The sequence below is a fragment of the Xiphias gladius genome, chromosome 5, assembly GCF_016859285.1.
Source record: "Xiphias gladius isolate SHS-SW01 ecotype Sanya breed wild chromosome 5, ASM1685928v1, whole genome shotgun sequence".
NCBI classification, from domain to species: Eukaryota; Metazoa; Chordata; class Actinopteri; order Istiophoriformes; family Xiphiidae; genus Xiphias; species Xiphias gladius.
Window position 1 is genome coordinate 17,133,498 of NC_053404.1, and position 26,800 is coordinate 17,160,297.

Sequence of the window (26,800 nt, forward strand, 5' to 3'; positions counted from 1 at the left end):
AATAGCTATCCAGTGAGCTGCAGTGAAAGTGATTAACATGTAGCCTTAATTGTTACTGTTATCACTCAATGTAGACATGTAATATAATACTGAAGTGACGCAGCTGTTTCTGAATATTTCCCCATTAGATCTACCCTAGGGCATTTGTTATTCTTTTCTATTTATTTACCACATTAGGTCTCTCAATGATTTTAAAAGAACACAATTTATTGTATATTAGCAGCTCTAAAATGAGTCACACTCTGACAGTGAAACAACAAAAACTAATTCATTGGAACTGATATGAGGGCGGGGAATACTCACATAGTAGGAAGGAAATGTGAAATTCTTTTTTTGCCAATCTTTCTGCATGTTACGCTCTCTGAATTTGTGTGTATGTGTGTGTATGAGCATGTAGGCATGTCTGTGTGGTTGATCACTGTGTGATTTGGCAGCAGTTCCAGTTGGCGTTTTTGCACGATTCATAACAATCTGCCTGGTGTTTGATTTGAAAATGGGTCACTGGAGGGTTTTGGTTATTTAAAAAATAAGGTTTAGAAAGGTTTTTGGATTTGGGGAAAGTTTAATTTTGAGCAGGGAGTGTGTTATTTGTGCTGGTATACATCTATGTTCATCTTTGTACAACATGTCCTCTTAGCACCTCCACTGCACATTTAACATGCTGACTTGGCTCCTGTCTTTCTTGTACATCCTCATTAGGCCTGGATAACATTAAGAGGTCTGGTGATGTCACCATTTCGACAACTACTACTATCAAAAAGCAGAGTAAAAGGAAAGTCAAATTGAGAGGTTACTTTCACATAATGCATTTGTACTTGTATACGGAGTACATGATTAACACAAACAGACAGGACAGGCAGGAGCCTGAGGCAAGGCCGAAGTGGAGTATTATGTCCAGGCACATCTCACAGTCAGTCTCCTTCCTTCCCCACAATTATACAAATGTCATGTCATTTTTAGGCACCTTCCCCATTAAAAAAGCCTGCAAAAGTATACGCAGTCCCCGTTCTAATCATCTCTCCTCACACTTAGGTTTCCTCTCCACTGTTATGTCATCCTTGGCTACAAAGTATTAGACCACAACTCTGTCCTGCTCTCAGGGTGCTGTCTCTCTCCACATTTTGACCTTGGTGCTAAGGGTCTGGCTTAATGTCGGTGTCAGCAGAAACCCAGTTAATCATTCATTCTCTTTGGGCTGACCCCCTCCCCCAATTCTATATTAGTACACACCCAAACTACTGTTCTCTTTCTAAGTAGTCACCCTTTTTCAACCCTTTTCCTTTCTTGTGAAAGGAAAAGGGTTGACCTTTGTCTACCACCAGCTAGATGCTTGATTGCCTTATGCTGGAAGAATGTTTCTTGTCTCTCCCTTGGCCACTGGTTTAAAAACTTAACATCAAGTAGTTTGGCTCTAGAGAAACTTACTTATGTAGTGAGGAATAAAGCTGCTGAATTTCATGACATAAAAAAAAAAAAAATCTATATGAGTGAACAGGCAATATCAAGCCCTCCCTGGCGTGTTTGTAAGGCTAACAATGCATGATGTTTCATTTTTACTGTATATCTCTTTCTTTGTGACAATACCAAACTCTTGATGGCAAAACCAGTCACTTTAGTTGTGATAATTTTTAACAAGTGTGTAGAATGTACATGAAGAAGAATGGTTTAACAAACAATTTCTACCTTTTGCACACATACTATATTTGTTTCTCTGATTCTAAACGTTTAATAGAATAAGTCTATCTTTGAAACTAGAATTACCTCCTCCCGGCTTTATGCCTCTGCCAACTACTGAAGTTGCAGTTTACATTTATGTCTTTCCGGACTCATAATTTATGTAGTGAAGACTTTGAAGGAATTTAATGAAAAGTATTAAATGTATTTTGTCATAATTAGTGTATGAATTCTCGAGCTATGTCCAAAAACGCGTTTTGTGAGGTCACAGGGACCTTGACCTCTGACCACCAAATTCTAATCAGTTCATCCTTGTGTCGCCATCCGAAGCATGATTTAATCATGCATGACAACATAATTATGATCATGATTCCTAAAAAAAAAAAAAAAAAAAAAAAAAAAAAAAAGAGACAGCACTTCTGATTAAAGCATGCAAATCGCAATGTAAGAAGCAATGCATTTACGTGCCTCTCTAGATAACTTTATAACTAAATGATGCAGTGATAAGTACAGAGGAGCAGCTGGACCTTTGGACCTTTAGACCTTTGAATAGACATGGAAGCTAAAATAAAGTAATACCTGCATGTACGAAGGAGGGATGGGTTGAGATTAAAGTAAGAGAGTAAATTAATATATTTATTATAATATGTGGACTGATTGACTATGCATGCTTTGACCTACAACAAATCACATATTCTTGGACATTCCTGCTGATCATTTTACAATTCATGGCGCCGGGGTTCAGATTTCCATTCATACAAAGATATAAAAAAATCAATGTGCAGAGAACCAACCTTGTGTTAGGTATTCCACCAAATAAATGTGATTTCTGCTTATATTATTTAGTTTGTTTGAAAAGAGCAGACATGTTGTACATGTGGACTTTCAGACAAAACTAGATTGAGTGGAAACCAACAGCTGTCATGATAATATGAAAACATTCACAAAAATTAAAAATCACTCTGATATGCCTTGAAAAACAGACAGCAGTAATGTAATGAACATGTTACATTTGTGCCAAATGGTTAAAAACAGTGGTATGATCCTTTTACTCTTACATAAGGAAATATATGAAAGAAAAGAGCACACTACAAACTTCCACTTCCAAGGTTTCATAATTATCACATTAAGCAACTTCCCGTATCTGACTAAACCTTTTCACAACTGCCTCTTCTCTTGAAACAATATATGCTCAATTTTTCACAAACAAGACAGATTTGGATGACTATACAAATCAAGGACAACAATACATAATTCTCTAAACAAGATTCAACAAACACTGGATTTCACATATGCAGAGAGCGGTGGATGTACCGGTATATAAAATAGCTATGGAAAATATAGCTTGAATATTTGTAGCAGAGAGGCTTCAGTTGTTCTTCAAGGAGAAACATACAGACGTATATAGGCAATGAAAGAAGTTTCAAAGGAGAGCGTTATTTGCATCATCATGCTCCCAAAAAGAGTAGAGAAATGCTGTACTTGAAAAGCAAAACCCTTAAATGATACAGAAAACAGAGAGAAATTATTTGTTTAAAAACCATGTAAATGTCCATCATCAGGAGGACACACTGACAAATCTAATATACTCTACAAGCTAGAGTCACAAGATTTGAATTAAACATGATCATGAGCAAAGAGAGACGGGGAAAAATGCTGCTGTAACACTAAAGCTGGAAATGCACTACAGCACTTAAGGTCTACTGTAAATTTAACTGTTGCAGAAACGGTTCAGTCAACTGTAACTCAACACCCAGCGATTTTCACAAATTAGATTATGTGAAACAATCTGAAACACGCAGAAACTCTTGTTTTAGACATGTAAAAAGGAAACCAGACAGAAAATAGGGTAAAGTACAAGACAGCACTACATGGTCCTGGCTTAAAAAAAAAAAAAGAAATTCCTTCAGCTCCCTGCAGAACAGATGACTGATCATCTCCCCTGTCTCCTGTCAAATCTGCCCCTTAGTCCAATTCATTAAAAACTGGACACAAATAATGTCTGAACAAACGTGTCAGATTTAGTAGTGATTTTTTAAATTGCATTTTAATGAATGTACAATTGTACCTTTTTTAAAAGTTTTTTTTTATAAATATCTGCACATGATACACGAGTAAAATATCCTGTACATAAGTCATCACATCAAGTGATGTTGAATATCATGGTTTACCATGCTACAGCCTTATAATTCACATGATAAAGTACTTTTTTTATATATGGTCAAACGGGGCATTCTAATCACAGATAAGTCTAATTGAAGTTTTGATTTTGGGAACATGTTCTGTATTCACAGTGAGCAGCTGTGCTCCTTTCATCTGTGCCACATTAACTGTTTAAGTCTGAAATAATTCTGTGGCTACCTGAACCGGGTTTCTCTATCTAAAGAAATGATTAATAAAACTATCGGGCAAAACCTTGTACATTTTGCTTTGGCTGACTGGTATGTATTCGTAATGTGCCACTTTGATAGAAAAATACACTTTGAATGCTACATTTTTTTCTAAGACTCACTACCCAATGAAGACAAAAGTAGCACATAATATCTGAGTTTGGTATGAAGCATGCTGACAGATGATGTCCTGACATCGTAACTTCTCTTTCTCTTGGCCTAGTAAAGCTCTATGGGACTTGAACCCTTTTCATACAGCAGATGTGCGGATGACGGAGATCTACTGAATTGCATTTGACCCCCTCATATAAGACTGCTGTCAAAAAGCTAATCTCTGGTTGCCATCATTCATACACTTATGTCTGCAACTGTTACACTTGACTGATTAACTGTAGAATTACATTACACAAGCACCAAATAAAGTTTTTTGGATAGCCACTTCTCAAAATTTGTCCTATGCTCCCTCATCTTTCTACCTCTGTTTCTCTCTCAGTTAAATTACTTTAAAATGTCAATACCAATAAATTAAGTTTTCATAACTGATAGAGACGTCTGCTAACCAAAGGTGGACAGAGTCCGACCCTTGTTCAACCCAGGTCTGGAGGAGGGTCATGTAACCAGGTCAGCTGATCCATGCTGACTAATTCAGATAAACCACCAATATGGGTTTACTGTGTCGTTCTGAATGTGGCATCAGTCTCCACTGCCCACCACACATACATCAACACTCGTCTCTGCCGGACACTTCAGGAAGCATTTGCAGGATGAAGCTCTGATGATAGCTAATGTTCTGTAGTCCTGCTTAAGTTACCTAAGTCAATGGCAGGCCTTAATGGGACAAAGACATTTAGAAAGAAGGTATTGGTAATGTGATCCCACTGGCTCACTGCTCAAACTAGAGCTTGTCCATTCTTTGAGTGCCAGCAACTAGAAACAAGTCCCATCTAGTTTTAGTTCTATATTGATTTAGGTGTGTAATTCAACAATGAGCTATTATCTATTGAATGGAAACAAACTGGTACCCTTTGCACTGATTGAATTCAGATACTGTATAATGTGTAATACATTTGATCAATAGATGATCATGGACATTGGCCCATTCAGACATATGTTTACATCACTGATACAGTATGTTACCTTCATTCTTACTGTAATATACTATGCCAGTTCACATCTGTTATGTCAATATCTTGCATCAGATAAAAATAAGGTCAATATGAGAACAGCTCCACTTGACAGAAACACTGTACATAGGTACAATTGCAGAAATACCTCCTTCCTGTTCTGAGCACATTCAGAAAAGATGCCAGCTGTGGAAAAAAAAACCATTTAAATATCAATCTTGTCCTCCATTACTACCTACACAAAAACTGCAACTACCAGAATATCAGTGTGAAGTACTGTATTGTACTGAGGTGAGGTTGTTGTCTTATCACTACTCAAGATGTAATACATTGTGTGTAACAACAGTTTAATCTACTCATGTAAAAAGAAGCCTGCCACCTACTGTACCTCTTACATTCTAGTTCTTTTCTGTGTTCACAGCCAGTATCTTTCTTTCTTTGGGTTTCATTTCACAAGACAGTGCAGCTCTACAAAACACACTAGTCACGAAATTGCTGATCAGTGTTCAGCAGACCTCCAATCTTTGACTCGGATAAGGAAGTCAACACAATAAAAGCACCGAGTCAGGATTTCAAGATTTACCCAAACCTCCTTTACAAGGTGATGGAGAGAAGAGTTAAGGTTAGTGTCACCTTGTAAACGGATACAAAGAAGATGTGACATAGGCAATGCCAACAACCCTGAAATTCTATTGGTGAGGCTAAAAAATAGGAAGAAGAAAAAGAAAAAAAAAAAACTGTGGGTCTTACTTTCCCCTCCAGGAGTGTTTGGTGGTGTAGAAACAGGCCAAGTCTTTGTTGTCTTTGACGACATTCATCTTTTCAAAGGACCTACAACACAGAGGAGCAGAGGAGAAATATGAGCTCAGGTCTCAGTCAAGTCACCATATAACCTGCACCTAGACCTTTACAAGTCATTACTACATCAAGTTTATATAACACACTTTCCACCATACTGCCACACACTTAACACAGTCACTCAACATTTTGCAGCTCAGAGGGAGAGACTCTCACCAGACACTCCCTTGGCTACAGAACTAAAGGAGTAAACAGCGATTCTCCAGTGACAGAGAGTAATCCATCGCTCCATGACGGACTGATTCTTCACTGTGATTACCTCATGTATGATCAATGCAGTTGGTCGCACATGACTTACAATTTATTATAACCCTCTCTTCTTTGATATCCCCACTCTCGCCTTCGTGGTTGCATTTTTTGCAGGCTCAGTTTGAAAGGAAGCATGCTTAAGGAACAACTGGGATACATTATGTTCAGCAAAAACAGAGAGGAGGTAAAGGTCTTCCATTCCATGTTGTTATCATAGGCACAAAAAACAACACAACAGTGAACCAGCTGAGCATGTGTCAATAAAGTCTGGTGCAAAGCCTGTGTAGCCTATTGATCCCCTTTAAATAAACAGTGGCTAGATTATGTCTTAGTGTCTTGCCCTGGTGACTAATTTGGAGGAAAAATCATTGAAATTTTACTTTAAGACAGCTAGATGCTCTCAAACCTGGACAATAGATTAACTAGGATCCTTTATTTGTCACTAAATCCGAGGAGCTTCCTTCCATCTAAGACAAAACACAAAGCATCTTGGCATTGTTAATTGTGATACTCCGTGACAGACTGTTTCAAACAAAACAGAGATGAAGGCTACAAAGAAGAACTAGTCACCAGAACTTAGTAGAGAAAAAGGAGGGAACAACTGCCTCTCCTATCCTTAATGCAGTCATTTTGCTGGCGGCTGCACTGTGACAAGGGGAACCTGTGTCAGCACTCTGCCAGGATCCTGGAAAAATCTGACTCCAGTTTTCCTTCCTCTCCGTTTCAGCGTGCAAATGAAGCAGAGAGTAGAAAAATAGGTTCACATGATGGAATCCAACATTCACCAAGGGGACAACTGTCTGGTGTTCAAAGAGAGGAGGAGGTAAATACAGGCTAGTTTCAAGTGCCACAACACTGGACTAGAACCTTTAAAAAAGAGCCAGTTTCGGCTTCTCAATAATTGATGGCTGTGCTGGAGAAACAAGGGTGCAAGGAACAGTCCAGAGCCAAGTTTTGTATCAACATTTTTTTTTCAAACAGGCATTCATGGAGCTGCATAATGAGTCCAATCCGGGGGGGGGTGATGGAAGGCACAATAGGAGATGTTAGTAGCAAGCAGCACACAGCATGCTCTTTGCTGCTGCAAAAGAGGGCAGTGCAGTTTTTATCATATTACTGTGATGAGTGTTTACAAAAAAAAAAAAAAAGAAAAGAAAAAATTCAAGGCAGCCTCCAGGATTGACTCATGTTATCATCCCTCCCAGCTCTTCCTGCCTGTAAGCAGATCAATAGCAAATTATTCATGAGCTATCCTTGACAGAGTTTAGCAAAAAAACAAAAAAAAACGAAACAAAAAAGCCCAAAGCAATGTACACAACATTTACATTATAACTTGTTCCATACCGGTCTCACAACTTTTTAAACTTTAACAAATAAAGCTTCTGATAATTGATAACATAACTAGTTGGCGTTGTGGCAGTGGGTACAGTCCTATAGTGTACACTGGCTCTTGCGTTCAACCAAGTAGCCCCACTAATAGGATTTTATCTAACCTTAAAATGGGCCTGTCTGAACAACTGAAAACAAACTGGAACAGGCTGCATATTACTGGCTAGGCACCAACTAACTAGTCTACAGCCATTGGTAATGTGTGTCATGACAGTTAACTCGTAATACTGTATAAATATCTCTTTTGCTCTGTCTGTTTGTTTGGCATCAGTCTAATTTGTACCCTGTTTCTCACATCTGTTGGATAAAGAGTCAGATCACCTGTTTCCTTTTAAAAAGTGTAAAGAACAGGAAAACTGCGAGTACAAGGGTCAACCTATCATGTGCCATTAGATCATTATACGGTCGTAACCATTTTCCAGCTAAGAATATGTTGAACATAGAGCTATTACCATATATGAACTGGCAGTGCAATAACAGTAAAATAAAATGATCCCAAGCAGATCATCGATCAATAAAAAACATCTACAGGAGGCCTCTGGACCTTCAGGATCAAATATAAATTTGATCAAAGCCAAAAACATAACGAGAATATCCTGCAGGTTTCTGCAATGTGGTTTTCTTCTTTGGAGCTTTTTTCTGCACTGAGGACATGTCGCAATGCCTTCCTTTTTATTTGCCAATTACATGAAGCAATCCCTCCACCAAGACAGGAACTTTCAACCCTGAAACTTCACACTTCATCTCCGGTGTTCGTAATTGAAATGCATCCAACGACCCTGATTGCAAAATACAATAAACTCGTCTATGACGACAGATATAAAGACGGTACACGAAAAGCGTCAAAAAAGCTAACGGCATCTCTTAAATCCATTTGAGGATGTACAACGGCTCGCAAGCTGTCAAATAAATCCATGACAAGCAGCATTAACGTTACCTGGCTCTCAAGCTTATAGCCAAACTCTGCTGCACTGCAGCAGGCCTACGCGGTTAACTATCTGGCTAAAAACAAGCGCGACAGCAACGTTTAAACGATGTCGACACTGCAGCTCCACCTTATTAGAACAAAAGACAGCCACAGACACCTTTGTTATCAGCGTTTGTTTGTCAAACGCAGCAAAAGGGGCTGTGGGAGGCTAATGTTGGGTTAGCCAAAAGCTAGCGGCTAATTAGCACATCACTCAGGTTTTGTGGAGAAGCTAAGCTAGTCGCATTAGCAGCGGGGTTCAATCAAGCAGACATGGAGAAGATGGCTTGAAGAGACTGGCAGGTGCTAACGGGTGCGTTTACCTGTAAAATCGCTAACGGGTGTTGTGTATAGCCGTCCCTCAGCCCCCCACCCTCCTCTGAGTGCGGCCGGTGTGTCTCAGTTTTCACCACTCTGATGCTGAAGGTTCTCAGTTACGCCGTATTCCCCCAAACAGGGCTCAGGACGCTGCCATATTCCTGATACCAAAAGTGTGCTGCTGCGCACGCGTGAGGCCTGCCTGTCATGCGGCTGTCAGCTGATTGGTTTGTCCGGACGCGGATTTATCGAGATACCTGACTCGAGATCAGTTTTTTATCCGTTTCTTCGGTGTTTGAATTGATGGATGTAGCCGAAACCGATCTCGGAACAGTGTAGCTTGTCTACTGAGTAACGGATTTAATAGAATCATAGTTTCCATTTGGGCAAACTTCAAAGTAATGAGTGAAAAATCGATAGTATGAAGACTAGACAGCCGTAGTGGAATGTAACACAGATGCTGTACTAAAGTACAAATTTGAGGTACTTGTACTTTATTCGAGTCTTTTCTTTTCATACTGCTTTATACTTCTACTCCACTACGAAGGAAATATTGTACTTTTGACAGAACTACAATCATGTATTAGCTTTAGTTATTGTACAAATTAAGATTTTTAAATATAAAACTTTTTATAATTGAAGTACATTGTCTGATTACACTTGCATACTTTTACTTTGGTAAAAAAAAATTATACAGGACTTTCATGAGTATTTTTACAATGTAGTATTAGTGTTTTCACTTAGGTAAAGGATCTGAACACTTTCGCGACCACTGCTAGATAGATGACACTGAATTTATTTTCCATTCACCAAAGAGTCAAAATATAGGCTGATGTCTACAATAATCTAATTTTGACAGTCACCTTGCTAAAATGGACTTGGTGAACTGAACCTAATGAACTACAGAATGGGTTACACTTCTATTTCTTCTCTATTTACATCTCTCTCTGCATATTTTCCTTCTTGATACCTTATAGGAGTTTGTAGGATCACTCAAAGGGTAATTCAATCTGTTCATTTTTACACCTGGGTTAAACAGGACTATATTGCCCTCTAGGGACAGTGTTTAATCAATGCAGTAATACCTCAAGTTCAGGCAGGTTACAGTATTCATCAAGTTTAGCATCATTAAACCTATGTAAACCAAAGTTTCAAAACTGTTGAGTGATAAAAAAAAGTAAGTAATTCACTGAACACCATCCCTGAACCCCTTAAGCCAATAATTGACAGAAGTATGTGCCAAATATAGATAGTTAGTCTATAAAGACTGAGTTAAATAGCAACTGAGATCATTAGATACTTTAAATCTGTAACCTGCAAGTAACAGTACCAGCACATATGAATAATTTTTACTCTCTCCAATCCTTCTGATTACAACAGTTTACATGAAATGAATCTGTCAGGTGAATTTTTTTGTATAACTCATAACAATCATTTTATTGTATCTACTGCTTGTATTGTTTAATTGTTTATTATATGTTACATTTTTGTACTCATATTCAATTTTTCTTTGCATGCTTTTGCTAACCAATGACCCACATTTTTATATAATTTAATTTCTTTGACAGTTTTCTAAAGTAGTTCATAGACCAGCAGCAGATCATCGATATCTACTAATTTTTCATCCCCCAAAAGACATAGAACAGTAGCACCAACATATTGGATGCTCACAAAAACCCCTACTAAATATGATTTTAAACGAGTGGTTTCTAGTCCCTGTCTCAAATGACTCAAGTGACTCACCGCGACTGAAGGTAAAGGGGAAACATCTTGGCCTCTGTGACTGACTGATGTTACACAGTCAACTTGAGCGAGACAGCACAGAGTGGTCACGTTGTGAAGCATCTGATTAGGTGGCTGACCATGCGTTGCCCGTTAGTCTAATTTAATTGAGCGGGGAAAAAAAGTTTCCTTCCTTTTCATTACAATCCTACTTAACAAAATGTGAACGCTTTAGGCTTCAGTGACAGTGGATAAGGAGATGGTGCAACATTACCTCTATGACGTTTTTATTAGGCTGACATGGAGTCAAATGAGTTTAACTGAGGGAGAAACAGCCATGTTAAGTTGCATCTGTTAATCAATTGACACATATATTAAAAGAATACGAACAGTTGGGTAACTGTGTTGTAAATGTGTAAATAAAAGCACTGTAATATTCTTAGACTAGTTTACCAATCTGTTGTTGGAGGCATTAACTGCCATTAGGAATTAAAAGAAATATGGATGCTACATGTTTAACAATGAAAAGTGTTGATGTTAAAGCAGAAAAACAGTAATACTAATAAAACATACTAGCAAACGCTTTATGTGATTGAAAGATGCAGTAACATATGTCATCTTGTCCTGACCATCTGATTTTGCAAACCCAATCTAAAGCTTTTACCTCAGTCTGTTAGTATTTGATGCAACAACAGTGTATTTATGGAGGGAGAACACAAAGCACAATTATAACAAACTGTTTACTGCTCTGCTTGGAATAACAATGCCATAGTAAATATACAGTAGGGGTCGTTTGATTTAATAAGTAGCCTAAATAAGTACAATTAAATTTATATTTATAAATTTATAAATTTTGACTAAATGTCAGTACACTGTATAATTAAGTCTAAACTCAATGATTCAGGACATATGATCTCTACTTCTGGCAACAGTTAAAGAGCTTTCTGCATAATTGAAGTGTCAAGGATAAAACTGTTTTTAATGCAGAATGGCTAGGGCCTCGCTGTAGCTGTGAACCCGGCTTCGCTGTGAATAGCCCTGTAGCCGGGCAAGTTGCGAAAACATTTAAATGCATGTGATGTACATGTAAGTTCCACGGTAGGTGGGAGTGAAGATTCTGTTCAGTGCAAAAGCACGAGTCTGTACCAAAGCCGTCGTCTTCCCAGGAGCTGCTCTCGTCTCACACTGCTAGCTCGATACTGCCATCTAATGCTAAGTGAACTTAGAACAGGAGAATAAAAAACAATAAAGTACACTTGCAATAAATATTCGGGCATTTAATTGAATAAAATACAATGGCAAACAAAAAAATCTAAAGCCTTGATGTAAATTAATTTAGAGTCGGATCAGACCTAAAGTTTTTTTTTTTAAATTACACATTTTTGACCAGCGAATGAAAGATTTACATTGTATACAACATAATAAAGTTTATAATAACGATTAAATATCTATGTTTATATTTATTTATCTGAACTTTAGCTATTTTGATAATGTTGTTCCATTAACATATTATTATATTATATTTTAGTAATAATTCGATTATACAACGTTTTGTTTCATGTTGTACGTAGCGCCGTTGAACGCACCTCTAGTAACCAAGGTAATGACGCTATTCTCCGTTACCAAGGCATTCTCAAGGCAAACACTAGCTGTGTAGCTAGGCTAGCCAATCTGCAAGATAATCTTATAGCCATGATATAACCTCCGTATAACGCCAGCCTCTTCACCGAGTTGAACGTTAAGTTTACTTCCGTTTACTTGAATCCTCGACTCTATCTTATTACCTTTTAGCTTGTAGTCTATTCGCTGCGTGGCCTAAATTAGAGGCTGAAACACCCATTTTTCCTTTGGATCAGCACAGTGTACAAGCTAGCTAACTTAGTTACGTTGACGCTAGCTGCACAGCCACGATGGTGAGTAGCTGCTATCTTTTGCTGTTTATGGGTAGCCAGGCCACCTGCTATAGAAGTTGGTATGCTAGATATTTAGCGTTAACTCTGCTTTCTAAACATGGTGCACCACCTGGATTCACAGACGAGTAAAGTTAGATACAGGCAGATAGCAAGCTTCCCACATTATGTGTGCAACCTCATTTGTATAGGCCCTGTCACATATTAACAGGGGGGAATCTTCTTCAAGTTAGCTGATCAGCTAGTTTTGGTCGCTATTACAGTGTCTCCCTGTCTCTATATAAATCTTTTATTTTTGACTTTGTTGTCTTTGTTACTAATTTCTTGCCTTTTGTCTCTACGTAGGCTGAATTTGGGTTTAATGAACACCATCAGAATGAAGTCATCAATTATATGCGATTTGCGCGTACAAAGAGGGTCCTGAGGCTCAAGACTATTGACTCATGCTTTGAGGAACTCAAAGACAGCAGGTGATTGGTCGTACTTACGTTTTTGGTGTCATTGTTCTATGCAAATTCAACTTTAATTCACTTAACTTCACACTCACATTCTGTAAAAGCAAAATACAACACAACAATTGTGTTGTTGAAACTGAAGTGCTCTCAGTTCAGATGCTTCTGTAATATGTATGTGTGTGTGCACGTATGTTTCTCTCTGAAGGCTAGTGGAGGAAACTTTCACAGTGGATGAGGTGAAGGAGATGCTGGATGGGCTGCAGGCAGTGGTGCGTGGGGAGGTGGAGATGGAGCTCATCAACACAGCCCACACCAACGTGCTGCTGCTCAGGCAGCTCTTCTCCCAGGCTGAGAAGTTTTACCTTCGACTGCAGAGTGATATCTCGGAACTAGAGAACAGGTGAGAGCAGTGAAGAATGAGGCAGACTGAAGTTTCCTGTTAACTGTTGAGTTCATAACCCAGAAACATCCAGCAAGCTTTTGGCAGGCAGTGACATAGTCAAGTTTCTTCCCACAGGAGTACAAACTGTACTTGGTAATATATTTCGGACTATACAGCACCCCCAAACTCATGATAGATAATATATAAGTTCATAACTTGTGTACACAAATGAATAACTTGAATGCCCAAGAAATGGATCTTGTATGCACAAAAAAGAAAAATAATATCTCTGGTTTTTGTGGGCTCAGATGAAATGAAAATAGCAATTATTAAATTTGCTGTAAAAACTTTTTAAAATTAAAATAATTTAAATTAATATGACTTGTCAAGGTCAAACTGATTGTCACACCTGTGAACATGTTGATGAGAAAGGTTCCTCTAGTTTGTAGCATAAGCAACTTCCTCCTCAGGACTGGTTAGATTTATATCTGTTGCATGTTGGTTGCCAGGCTAAAAGCTCATGGCCAAGCCAGCACACTCACAAACACCGTGAATTCAACTCTTTGTTTCATTGCAGTGGTTTCCTTTCTGCAGGGATGTTCAGTTAGTCTGGAAAGCACAACTTCTGCTCTCTTCTCACAACATTTTAAGGTCAGATCACCAAAATTACAAAATATCATATTTTCATAGTAACCCCAAATTGTATTGAACCATGCAGAGCCTTTTGAGATTTTGAAAAATCCACCAATTAGATTTTACTTTAAGTCCATTACAATATAGGTAAGTGGAGCGCTGAATGTTAATGGATCTCAAAGCTTTAAAACACTGAATTTAAAAAATATAATCGCGATGTGTAACCCCTGGAACAGTGTCCCTATTTTGCAGACCCTACTACAGCTAGTGTTTAAGGTTTTTTCTAAGAAGGAAACTGTTCTTAATGACAAATGTTGACAGTGAGACTTTTGCGTAATCGTGAGTAACCAGGATATTTTTTCAAGTGAAAGCATTTGGTGGCTTTTGAGTTTTTCAAATGTATTTTTGGAAGCTTTTAGAACAAGAAAAAAACCTCCAAACTACAGAAGTCACAGCAACAGAATTTTCAAAATGTTTAGAACTAAAAGTAAAACTACCTGCATGGCTTGGTACCACGAGGGGTAAATGAAAAAAAATGTCTTTTGTAATTTTGGTGAACTATTACTTTAATCATTACTCTTCACTTAATTAAATTTGCAATTTAAATTTTATGTATTGTTACACATTTACAATAATTTGAAATGTATTGCTGTTTCGTTTAATATAGTTATGAAGTTAATATTCACATTTTTTTTTTTTACTGTCAATAATTAGTAGCAGCTCATGTGTTATGAGTGTATACTTTTGAAGTGCTGAAGTTGCACAAAAAGTCGTGTGATCACATGACAAGTCATTGGTTTGTGGCAATGTGTGATAAAATTACTGATAAATCACATTTGATCCGTTGTTAGAATGTACTTTGCACTCTTGACAAAGGAAGTATTAGGGCTCTTTGGCACAAATGTAGTCAGGTCCTAGAGTATAGTTGTTGTTTTCTGGATTAACAATAATTCACAGTGGCACAACTTAAAGGTATCTGTTTTTGAATTAAAACTGAACTGAGTTTTTCAAACCGTTGGAATTGAAATACAAATTTGAAAGTCAAAATAAACACGTCATCCTGTTCTTATTTTTGTGAGATGGAGGATGCAAGGCTTTTCTTTCCTTACTCATGTCACGTTGTCTGATAATCTTCACTATCAGAGCAACTGGTCAATTAATGTACAAACCTCTGCACTGACTGTTTCTTTAAAAAAGCTTGTGCTTTTGGCCAGTTTGAGCATTGTCCACAGTACGTGTGCACAGGTTTGAATGTACTCTCTGTCTTCTATGATATTCAGGTGAACTTAATATAACTTTTGAACCCCCAGAACCTTTCACTTCGTTAAAACACTGTTTGTGTTTTGGAAACGTTCTTTTGTTTGTAATATACACATGGTGAGTGGATAAACAAGCCCTAAAGATTTTCTTTTGCAGAGCTCAGCCCTACGTGACTGATACGGTTTCTAAAACAAGGAATACGCCCTATGTCACTGTCTTACGTGCGCTCAGCTGCTTTTTAAAAACCACATTTAAGCTTTTCAGAGAACTGATCTGTTCACCACAGGCATGTATCTTATAGCCCAAGTCTTACAACTGCCACCAAGGACAAGGGAGTTTATTTTTTTGTCAAACATTCACAACCAACAAACAGTAGATTTTTGTAATGTTGAAAAACACAAACATCAACACTGCAGTCAAAATCTGGTTTTGTATGGTGGAAGTACAGATTATCAGATCAGTCATAATCTATTCAGTGTTGTTTACAGAATAGTAGTTTTACAGTAGTAGAACAGTAGTTTTACATACTTCGTATTTCGTAAAAAAAAATGTTTGATTCCATCTAGAAAAACCTAGATAATATTTTATAAGATTTCAACCTATTTTGTCTTTCTTTCTTGTTCGTTCTTTTCTTCATTATTCTGCCATCGAATTCTTTTCTCCTCTCTACCCGTATAGGGAGCTGTTAGAACAAGTGGCTGAATTTGAGAAGACTGACTTTAAAACCACTGATAAGGTGAGTGTAATGTGCAGCTCTGCCATAAGTAGACCATGAAACATTACTCTCAATGTAGTTTTCATTAATCACATGTTCAAAGCATATTTGCACCCACAGGGAATTCAGTAGCTAGAAACAGTGCAGCACTTCTCTATTTTTGAAGTAGTTTTATATGTCGGCCCCCTGGCCAAGGCACGTAGCCATGTGGTTTAAAAGTCACACTTCACTGAGGTTGAGGTGTGGCTATATGACACATTATAAACAAAAACAAATCAATTCTATAATGGAATACTTCACTCTTTCATGGTTTTAGAAAATCACACAATAACTCAAAAGATAGACACTAGTCATCTTCTTCCTACGAAAAGCAAGACTAAATGGATATAAAAATTGTGACTTATTTTTACTATTACATCTTATGTGCAGTAATAGCAAAGCATAACCAACATGTTTAAGACTAAGAAATAAGAACGGTTCTGCCGTTGTTTCAGTTGTAAAGTCTGTACTTTATTACCAGATAAACCAGGAAGCAAGCAAACCCAAGTTAGCACCACTGAATGAAGGTGGGGTGTCTGAACTTCTCAACAAGGTAAAGAAACATATTGCATGGATTACATGTACAGATTAGTTGCAGAAATTTTGACCATCATTATCAGGTGTTTGCACTCATGCAGATCTATTGTAAACATTTATTCAGGAGATAGCGAGACTACAGGAGGACAACAATAAATTGAAAGCCAGGCTGCGGACCTTAGAATCCCAGGTATAAAAATTAGTCACTTATTGTCTCTATTTTTTAAGCAGACCACATATTTATTTACATTATTAATCTCATGCTCTGATTCATTTATTTAGGCCATGAGTGCACTAGATGAGAAAACCAAGGCAGAGAGAGCTCTGAAAGACCTTCAGAAGGTGCAAGGTGAACAGCAGGTATTGTGCCACGTTTGACTTGCAAGCAACATCATCTTCGTTTGGGACATTTTGAGTTTGCTTTCCATTTTACCACTTTTATTTTTCAACTCTTCAGTTATTATTGTATTGCATCTGAACTCTTGCTGTCATTGTGCTTTTGTCTGCTAACATGGATCTGAAATGGTATGTATCTAGCTAATCAAAGTGTTAATTTTGTTTGTCACCGTAAATAGGAATGGAAGGTGTCCATTCTGTAGAATAGACATGTAATAGGAATGATTGCCATTCATTCCATCTGAACTCATACAGTATGTTGTTTCTTTTTTCCTTCAAGCTTGCTGCTCAATCCCAGGAGATCAACAGTCTAGAGGACACAGTGGCAGCTCTGAAAGAGGACTATGAAAGGTCTCTCAGCACCAATGCTGCCTCCCAGAAGGATCTGCAGGAGAACCTGATCTCTGCCAAACATGAGCTGCTTCGAGTGCAGGAGCAGCTGGCCTTGGCAGAGAAGGTACATCACTGTGGTCTTTACCTGCAACTGACAGTAACCATCATCTGAAGTTAAATTCCCTGAAAACCTATTTTCTCACTTAGTTTCTTACCATGCTGCTCAAGTTAAAATGGTTTTGTCTATATCCTATGAGCAGTTGGAGTATTTGTGTCTAGTTTTTTCTTCTCTGTGATTTGAAGGGGGCAGGGCTCAGTTGGATAAGGATGATGTCACGCACTTCTGTGCACCAATCAGAATTTAGCTAAATTTAAATCAACAGTTGTTGGGTTGTTTGCATATGTTGCCAGGCGACTAGGTCTGTTAAATCTTATCCAACCACAACCACACAGCAACCACCTGATGAAGTGAGTTTTTGAGATTTAAACTCTTAATAAATACGGCTATTAAAGGATGTTTTTGTCAAGACTTCAGCTTGATTGTTGCTTATGTAGTCAAAAATATCTGATGGTTTTGAGAAAAACTGGTGCTGACCCTACCTGGGCTAAACACCAAATGATCCCATTTGGTGTTGGCAAATAAGTCGATAACAGGTACTGTTTATATATATGTGTATGGTGTGCAGGAGTTGGAGAAGAAGTTCCAGCAAACTGCGGCCTACCGCAACATGAAGGAGATCTTGACCAAGAAAAATGAGCAGATCAAAGAAATTAGAAAACGATTGCAGAGGTGAGCATTCATCAATAATTATTTGTTCTGTTGTGATTTTTACTCCTAAAATTGACTTTCTTAGTAAGATTTTTGTCTAATATCAGATTTGTGTTGCTTGTCTGTTGCAGATATGAGCCCAGTGAATGACTTCTTTCCAAGACAGCTGGTTAAACAGATGTTGAGGACAGGACCAATATTTATGACTGTGGTTGGACAAGAAACCGCCAGTTTCACTACTGTAAGACAAGCGAGACAGAAAAAAACACTTCCATTTGGAATTCTTTATTCATGCTTTATCTGGCGTCTTCAGTAGTTATCTGCTTCACTAAAGACTGGGAGTGGGGAAGTTGACAGTACACACAACTGAATAAACAAATGAAATAGGAACAAATGATAGCCTTCTCCCGCTGTGCTTATTTTCTACGTTTAAATTTGGAGCTCACTAACAGTAGCTAGCCGACTTCCCTCAGTGCTCTATGCAAGTACTATCGTGTCCCTTTTTGAAGAGGCCTTGTCCATTTTCTTAACTGGACAGATACATACTGTCTAAAGCTTTGCAGTCTTATCTATCAGATGGGTATGGGTAATGTTTAGCTTATTAGGACTGGGTTATTGGTTATTGATATTTCGGTCATCAGTCTTACTTTTAGTATCCCTTTTTGTAGTCAAAATCCGATCTATTATTGAGAGTTTCAGACCCCAAGCTAGTTTGTTTATTATTAGTGAAAAGCTTCAAAGTATTGCTTCCTGACCCTTTGAGGGCACTCTTGCTTCACTAAACATTCAGTAGCATTTTACAAAAACATTTCCAATGATATAACAGTCTGCAAAAGTCTGATCATTGAAAATATACTAAATTTATGCATTTATTTTTTCTGCTCTTGCATATTGAATGACATGAATAGTGACCTAGATTGATTTCCCTACTTCCCTAATCAAAGTGCAAAGAATATTTTTGTGTGGAAAATTAAACAGTTTACTTTTCATATTGCTGTGGGTGATGGAGTGTAAGAAAAAAATAAAATAAATATATACATGATGTTCATGAAGTAATGCTCTTGTAGAGTATGATACATCTACCTTGTATTACACTAGATGTGCATTTGTTTGTATTGTGCAAAGTACGGGGTAATAAAAGCTGTTACCAAAAATACCGTATGCGTGGTCATTGTAGGTGGTCATCATCATATGGTTTTTAAATGTTTCCTTGAAGTTTAGCATATATTTAATCCTAAACTTAAAGTGATATCACAGGAGTTGAGAGATACCTTATAAACATAGCATCATTTTTCAAAAAAGCCTCTGCACTGCGTTTCAATGGCTGCATTTTACTAATGACATACCTGACAAGAGTATGTGGGCTCAGAAGAAGATTCACGGTGAGCTTTTGTCCAATTAAAGCTGCGGTATCGCTTCATGTATGCATCTGTGAATACTCCTCTCTCTTTCTTTTTTTTCAAACAATATTTTGTCATCAGTGCCTGATGGGCCAGAGCTCAGAGAAGGAAGTCAAGAAAGAAGTAGTGTGAGATGTCCACATTAGTTCTGAGGATGACATGCAATAAATGTTCTTGGTTAGACTGGAGATATTGCATGCTGGCCCAACAGGAAAGACTAAACTTAAATAAAATTTTGATTTTTAAGGGGTAAAGCAGACAAGGCCTGGGCTATCAGGTGGGGCTGCATACAATTTTACTACGGTAAGTAAGGCTATTATGATGGTTTGTTTATTGGTTTTGTGTAATTTCACATCGACTCAGAGAGATTGGCCAACTTTTTTTCGTATCTATCTTTATTCATATTTATTTTTATGATTTATTTAGTCTAATTAATTATTGTATATAATTTAAACTTTATTTGTATTGTTTATTTCCTGCCTCTTTGTTTTTGTGATTTATGTGGATTGGCTGCTGCAGCACCGCAATTTCAAATCTAAAATCTAGTGAGATAAGACACAAAACCTTTGAACTAATTTACTGAACTGATTAAATATTGTGAAACCAGATGGGGTCAAATGATAATAAAATGGAGCTATTTGTTCATATCAAAACTCTACAATGGACTGACAAGGATATCCTGTCAATTGCACAATATGGTTCTGTTTCAGTGAAACTCTTCAAGCCACATCTACCCTGACTTAAACTTGTGTTGGTTTTGTGTCACATGCAGGAGCTGTATACGTGGAAAAAAGATCTTTTTGTTCTGCTCTTAAAAGATAAGTGATAAAAAGTGATATCAACAGGTGTATCCTTTCTCATCCACTAGTTTATTTCTATACCAAAAAGATTATAATGTTCATTTGTGTGCTTATGTGTTCAAATGTATACTTGCGTGCATGCATCGGTTTCCTATTATCAGCAGCTGAAGAGTAACCACTATGGCACAACTGATGATGATTTCAGATAAGATGCAAATGACGAAAAGTTGTCTTTGGTGCATAGAATAAATCACAGCAAGTAGGCACCCAGGAAGTGGTGACTAGTGTCAGTTCCAAGCTAAATGTCTCGCACTGCGACAGTGACAGTACTTTCCCACAATATGGGGCAAAGTCTTAATACATGTCAGTGGTGTACCCAGTCACAGCAGCTTCCTGTTCCCTTTGACAAAGCATCAAAGGGGTTTTCTCAGTTCAAAGCTTCTGTTGTTTGGTATTTCTTCAGAATAATGAAGCAAAACTTCAAGTATGAGAAATTACACACATTTCTGAATATCAGGTGATGTCCAAAATACAGTGGGATGTTTAAAAACAATGATGCCATGATTTTGAGCGGAAAGACAGATAGATTTATCATCACGGCCCTTCCTTACAAATGCATATTATGTGGCCAAAATGCTACTGTCTTCTTGGGTTTGAATATTTCTCTAACTATAAGTATCAGACAGCTTTATAACGAAAGCAGAGACAGACTATACACTATATGTTTAGCTAAACTTAGACTGTAACTACCGAAGGAAGTAACAACACTTTCTTCCCCCTACAGATGGTGTAGATTAAAAATACAACTCATCCTTTCTCAGTTCATTGTACTCAGTGGTATTGCTGCTACAGCCGTACTCGCTCTGGTAACTTAGGCCAAGTCCGTTTTATTTGTGTATACAATATCTCAACCCAACACAACCCAAGAAAAATCTTAAAGAAACTGGGGTACAATAAATACCTAAAATGGAGATTAGCAATTAACTGTTTCTACCTGTTGTTGTTATGCAATATATGCGGCGTGCATTGTTTTTCTGTTTCTACCCAGTTCATAGGATGACTGCATGGGACTGACTTCAGCCCCTAATAGACTAAACAGGAATAAGCATGCAGAGTCAATGAATGAACCTAAGGGCAGTTTATTTTTTCCTCTGCATGCTGCAATAATAACAATATGTGTCACTGCAAAGCATTAGCCTGCGGACATGACACAATATGAAATGCCAGAATAAGCATTCATAAAGGCCCTTTTGCAGGAAGTGAGTGAAACCTCTAGGTCTAACACTTTCTTCAACAAATACTCAACTGATCACAGCTGTTTCCCTATGCCAAACTATGATCAAAACTGAGAAAAGCAACCAGCAATTGGTAGACAACTCAAGACCTTATTGCCCACCGGTTCATCCTCCTGCATCATGTGTTCATGGTGAGCTAAGACTGAAATATGTTTTACCATGTGAGAATATAGCAACTGACTGACCTACGGAGAGACTTATTAAGAGCCAAAACAGCTCCAGAAGACATTGTGTGTGTGTTAACTAATAAAGATTTCAAACCGTGTCATTGTTGGCTTTGTAAACTCGGACTTGTTGATCAGAATGTATTCCTTCATCAGTGTCATAATGTAGTTGTATCACTTTATTCAGCCCTTTATTCTTAAGATGAGTTTCCTTGTTTTTCACCATCAGTTTTGTTTGGGCTTTAGGGTGAAGCAGTTGGTATGACAGGGTGTTTTGCCAGTGTGCTAAGTTTAGAGCAAGTGATTTTTTGGGGTAATTTTATTAGTTTCCCTTGATCAATACCAGTAAACTTTGCACTTCCCTGTCTACACAGAAAGTTTTTTTTTTCAGAACATGTCACATGAATGACTTACCTTGAAAGCCACTGACAGAATATACACTCACCAAGCACATCATTAGGGACACCATACTAATACTGGGTAGGTCCTCCCTTTGCTTTCCAGGTAGCCTTTGTGGCATGGATTCCACAGGATTGATCAGCTGCATATTAACGCTGTGAATCTCCTGTTATACCACATCCCAGGGGTGTTCTACTGGATTCAGATCTGGTGACTGGGGAGGCCTACAGGTACACTGAACTGATTGTCATGTTCACGAAACCAACTTGAGACAACTTTTGCTTTTTGATATGGTGCATTATAATGCTCCAAGTAGCCGTTAGAAGATGGGTAAATTGTGGCTTTAAAGGACTGCACAAGGTCAGCAACTTTACAGGCTTTGGCATTGGCACCATCATTGATGGGTATTAAAGGGCAAGAAGTGTGTCCAGAAAACATTCCTCACAGCATTGCACCACCACCACCAGCCTGGACTGTTGACACAAGGTAGGTTGGGTCCATGGATTCATGCCGTTGATGCCAAATTCTGACCATACCATCTGCACGCCTCAGCAGAAAATCGAGATTCATCAGACCAGGCTTAGTTTTTCCAGTCTTCAGCTGTCCAGCTTTGGTGAGCCTGTGCCCACTGCATCCTCATATATCTGTTCTTGGCTGACAGGAGTGGAACCCGACGTGGTCTTCTGCTGTTGTGGCCCATCGGCCTTAGGGTTCACCGTGTTGTGCATTCTGAGATGCTTTTCGGCTCACAACAGTTGTAAAAGGTGGTTATCTGAGTTACCGTAGCCTTTCTGTCAGCTCCTACCAGTCTATCCATTCTCCTCTGACCTCTCACATCATGAAGGTATGTGTCAGTATGCAGAACTGCTGATTACTGAATGTTGTCTGTTTTTTGCATCATTCTGAGTAAACTCGAGAGACTGTTGTGTGTGAAAATCCCAGGAAATCATCGGTTTCAGAAATAGTCAAAACAGCCCATCTCGCTCCAACAATTATGTCATAGTCAAAGTCACTGATATTGACAAAGATTAACACATTCACTTAAGCTCCTGACCTGTATCTGCATGATTTTATGTACTGCACCTCCGGCACTGATGGGCTGATTGGATAAAGGCATGAATAAGCAGGTGTACAGGTGTTAAGTGCTCAGTGAGTGAATGAGTCGGTGTAATAATGCAGTACATATGCTACTGTATGAACTGTATGAGTCATACTCTGGTTGATTTGGCTCAAACAAACTCAAATCTAGTTAAAGGCAACAGCCAGTTAGCTTAACTTCCCATGAACGAGCTAGCCTGACTCTGTCCAAAGGTTTAAAAAAATAAACCGTCCAGCAACTCTAAAGCTAACCGATGAACTTTTTACATCTTGTCGGTTTAATCGATGCCAAAACCAAAGGTTCAGAGCACAGTCATTACAGGCCGCACAGCCTGAGCTTTTGACAGCGATTAAATGTTTCGAAACAGTGGGACTTACAACATCAACTACCTCCTCCAGATTTGGGCTTTAAGCACAGCTCATGGTTTTCAGTTTCATGCATCACTCATCTGTGGTGCTAAGTGCTCCACCTGCGTACACAAAATGTGTCAAAAATGGGCTTCAACTTGAAATTTAATTGGACGTGAAGAGAATGTGGGTGTAATATCACTGGGTAGAGTCTGTCAGAACATCCCTGTGAAAGTCACACATTGGTAGTCACTGTTCAAAGATTGTACTTTGAAACAAATGTCCCTCAACCCTGATACTTTTTTAGCCGTGGTTCTGGATATATGCATTTGAATCAAAAAGGGGGAGGTTCTGTGTTCTTTCTTTACAGACATACATATCAGCACGTGATCCTGTGGTTAAAGGGAAACCTTAAAAGCAAGTCACTTAAGTGAACTGCACTGTCCCGACATAGAAACAACATTGTGACGGAGTGATTGCTCTCTTCATTTTATCACTGAGAGGGTACGTGGTTTGTTGCACTGCTACAAAACTGCAGAAATTTTTACTGTGCATTTTCTATTTTGGCATTAAGCTTTTTTTTTTTTTTTTTTTTTAGATCATTTGTTATATTTATTAATAATTTATTTTTTATAAATTTTTACAGGGTTACAAGGTTTTGATGATTTGTCTTATGTTAATATCTGTTGGTTATTTTTGTAGATAACATGGATGAGCCGTTAACAACTTTTGTGACCACAGTAACTGATTATACTGAAACTGTAAGTATGACTTATCTAAAATGACACAAGTGAAAAACAATGAAGAGCAGTATAGACAATGCTGATGTATGTATTCTTGCCAATGTACTATATGATTGAGTAGAGCAAAGGAGGCGACACTATTGCTATTTACCATCACAGAAAGGAAAAAAGCTTCCACGTGTATGTTTAGTGCAGTGTTTATGGTGCTGTATCTAAAGTATGACATGGTAAAATTTAAAACTTGGGACACTGTTTCAATGTAACAAATCAGTATAGTGCACATAATACATACTTCTTATTGAATGAATTTTATGTCCTTTATTTGTTGTTAAATGTCCCTAACGAATGTGTAAAACAATGCACTTCATGACCCAACTACATTAGATTTATCCTAAGAGGGTATCTATAGGATATTCAAATGCTATAGTCAGAGTCAAAGCTATATCAGCATTGAATTTTCCACTGTTTGTGTAGACACGAGCTCCGGCTTCACCTGGCTTTTAATCTCTGCCCTACATCTAACCTTGATGCATCTGGAGTACTGAGTTCTGCTGCGGGCCCCTTTCCGGAGCCCCTCCGGATCATTTATCCCCTCAGGCTTGGATAGCAGCAGGAAGTTGTGCACTAGTGTGGTTTCTCCTGCACAGGCACAGGCACAGCACCTGCATAGCACCACCAAGAGTTTCTTTGCACACTCTGGTTAGCTCACATGTCACAGAGTGTTTGATGTCATTTAACTATACCCCCACTAGACGCATGTTGCGTTATGAAACCCTGAAAGCAGTTAGAAAGTTGGTTAACAAGGACAGAAAAAAAAACAACAAAAAAATGTGTCTGACAGGAAAAGGGAAAAAAAAGGCAGTGTATCTGTTGCACTAAACCCTCTTTAATAGCACATTAGATAATGTATTTTTCTATTTTTAGATGCAGGTATCTTCTGAATACTCAGACTATGATACAGGGCCGACTGAAAGCACAGGCATGTGTGACAGAAGATGGGTCAGGCAGTTTCGTGGGCAGTATGCACCACCTCTATTCTGGATCATTTTCATCCTTGGTGCTGTGGGTAACCTGATGGTGGTTTGGATCTACACCACTGTGCGCAACCGTCTGAAAACAATGACTGACGTGTATCTGCTAAATCTGGCTGTGGCTGATCTCTTCTTCCTGAGCATGTTGCCCTTCTGGGCTGTCGACGCCATCAGGGGCTGGGACTTTGGTGTCGTTCTCTGCAAAATGGTGTCTGCTGTCTACAAGATCAACTTCTTCAGCAGCATGTTCCTGCTCACCTGCATTAGTGTGGACCGCTACATTGCTATTGTACAAGTCACCAAGGCCCAGAACCTGAAGAAAAAGAGACTCTTCTACAGCAAACTTGCCTGCCTGGGTGTCTGGGTTGTCTCCACTCTCCTGGCCCTCCCTGAGTTTATCTTTGCTCAGGTGAAGCCAGACCTAAGGGGGCAGTCATTCTGTACTCTGGTCTATTGGCACAACAGAAACAACTGGACTAAAATCCTGGTGCTGTCCCTGCAGATCTGCCTGGGCTTCTGCCTTCCTCTACTAGTTATGTTCCTTTGTTACTCGGTCATCATTCGCACACTTCTGCAGGCCAAGAGCTTTGAAAAGCACAAGGCCCTACGTGTCATCTTTGTTGTGGTGTTTGTGTTTGTCTTCTCTCAGCTGCCGTACAATAGTTTGCTGATAGTGGAGGCCACACAGGCAGCTAATACTACTATCACAGACTGTGAAACAGTAATTTGTTTTGATGTAGCTGGAGAGGTAGCGAAGAGCCTTGCTTTTACGCATGCCTGCCTGAACCCATTCCTGTACGTCTTCATTGGGGTTCGGTTCAGACAAGACCTCCTGAGGATGGCAAAGATGTGTGTTTGCGGTCTGGGCAAAGGAGGGTTGAGTAAAACACATGCAGTTCCCAAACGTCCCTCTGTCATGTCAGACACTGATGTTACCCCTGCCCTTTCTGTATAAATGCACATTTTTCTTAAGTCCTTAACTTGACACCGGAGCCTAGTTCTAACATGATCAAGTTTTTTTTATTTTGTTACGCATGCTTAATTTACCAGCCGAGCAACAATAAAATGTTCAACTTTGAAAGGAATAAAGTATATTGTGTGTATATTATTTATATTCATGTTCTGACAGTCACTAGCACGTTTTTTTTCTGGAGTCACTGCATAAACTATATATTAGTGTAAATACTGTTTTTGAAAGTGTTTGTGCTTTTAGATGCGTTCCATCATGTGTTTGTTGTGTGCTTCAAACAATTAAAAATTGGAAAATTCTAAAGCGTGCTTCTTCATTGCTATCCTGTCCACACAGCACAAATACAAGGAAGATGGTGCAAATGTACTTTCAATTACATACTATAAATGAATGAAGGGTTCAATGAGCAGATCAGCAATTCCTGCATATGTG

General features: G+C 38.4%; 3 protein-coding genes across 5 annotated transcripts in view; 2 read left to right on the forward strand and 1 right to left on the reverse strand.

The window, feature by feature from the left end:
- LOC120789797 (dnaJ homolog subfamily C member 13-like) overlaps positions 1-9,129 on the reverse strand; it is a 34,989-nt gene extending 25,860 nt beyond the window's left edge. Inside the window, exons 1-2 of the mRNA XM_040126824.1 lie at positions 8,975-9,129; positions 5,939-6,019 (exon numbers count right to left, since the gene is read on the reverse strand). Coding sequence (XP_039982758.1) covers positions 5,939-6,006 — 68 coding nt within the window. The 5' untranslated portion in view covers positions 6,007-6,019; positions 8,975-9,129. The remainder of the gene's footprint in view (positions 1-5,938; positions 6,020-8,974) is intronic.
- Positions 9,130-12,321: 3,192 nt separating this feature from the next.
- lztfl1 (leucine zipper transcription factor-like 1) lies at positions 12,322-19,246 on the forward strand. Its single transcript, XM_040127138.1, has 10 exons — positions 12,322-12,604; positions 12,947-13,071; positions 13,262-13,456; positions 16,010-16,067; positions 16,567-16,638; positions 16,747-16,812; positions 16,905-16,982; positions 17,299-17,475; positions 18,038-18,141; positions 18,252-19,246. The coding sequence occupies exons 1-10, from the start codon at positions 12,602-12,604 to the stop codon at positions 18,268-18,270; spliced, it is 897 nt and encodes a 298-aa protein (XP_039983072.1). The 5' UTR covers positions 12,322-12,601; the 3' UTR covers positions 18,271-19,246.
- Positions 19,247-22,306: 3,060 nt separating this feature from the next.
- ccr9b (chemokine (C-C motif) receptor 9b) lies at positions 22,307-26,567 on the forward strand. 3 transcript variants are annotated; one of them, XM_040127212.1, is made up of 5 exons: positions 22,307-22,408; positions 22,840-23,022; positions 23,995-24,128; positions 24,327-24,385; positions 25,292-26,567. In XM_040127212.1, the coding sequence occupies exons 4-5, from the start codon at positions 24,332-24,334 to the stop codon at positions 26,351-26,353; spliced, it is 1,116 nt and encodes a 371-aa protein (XP_039983146.1). In that variant the 5' UTR covers positions 22,307-22,408; positions 22,840-23,022; positions 23,995-24,128; positions 24,327-24,331; the 3' UTR covers positions 26,354-26,567. The 3 variants fall into 3 exon arrangements, with proteins under 3 accessions (XP_039983146.1, XP_039983147.1, XP_039983148.1); XM_040127213.1 differs by lacking the exons at positions 22,307-22,408; positions 22,840-23,022 and having other exon boundaries at positions 23,804-24,128; XM_040127214.1 differs by lacking the exons at positions 22,307-22,408; positions 22,840-23,022; positions 23,995-24,128; positions 24,327-24,385 and adding an exon at positions 24,985-25,066.
- Positions 26,568-26,800: the final 233 nt, after the last annotated feature.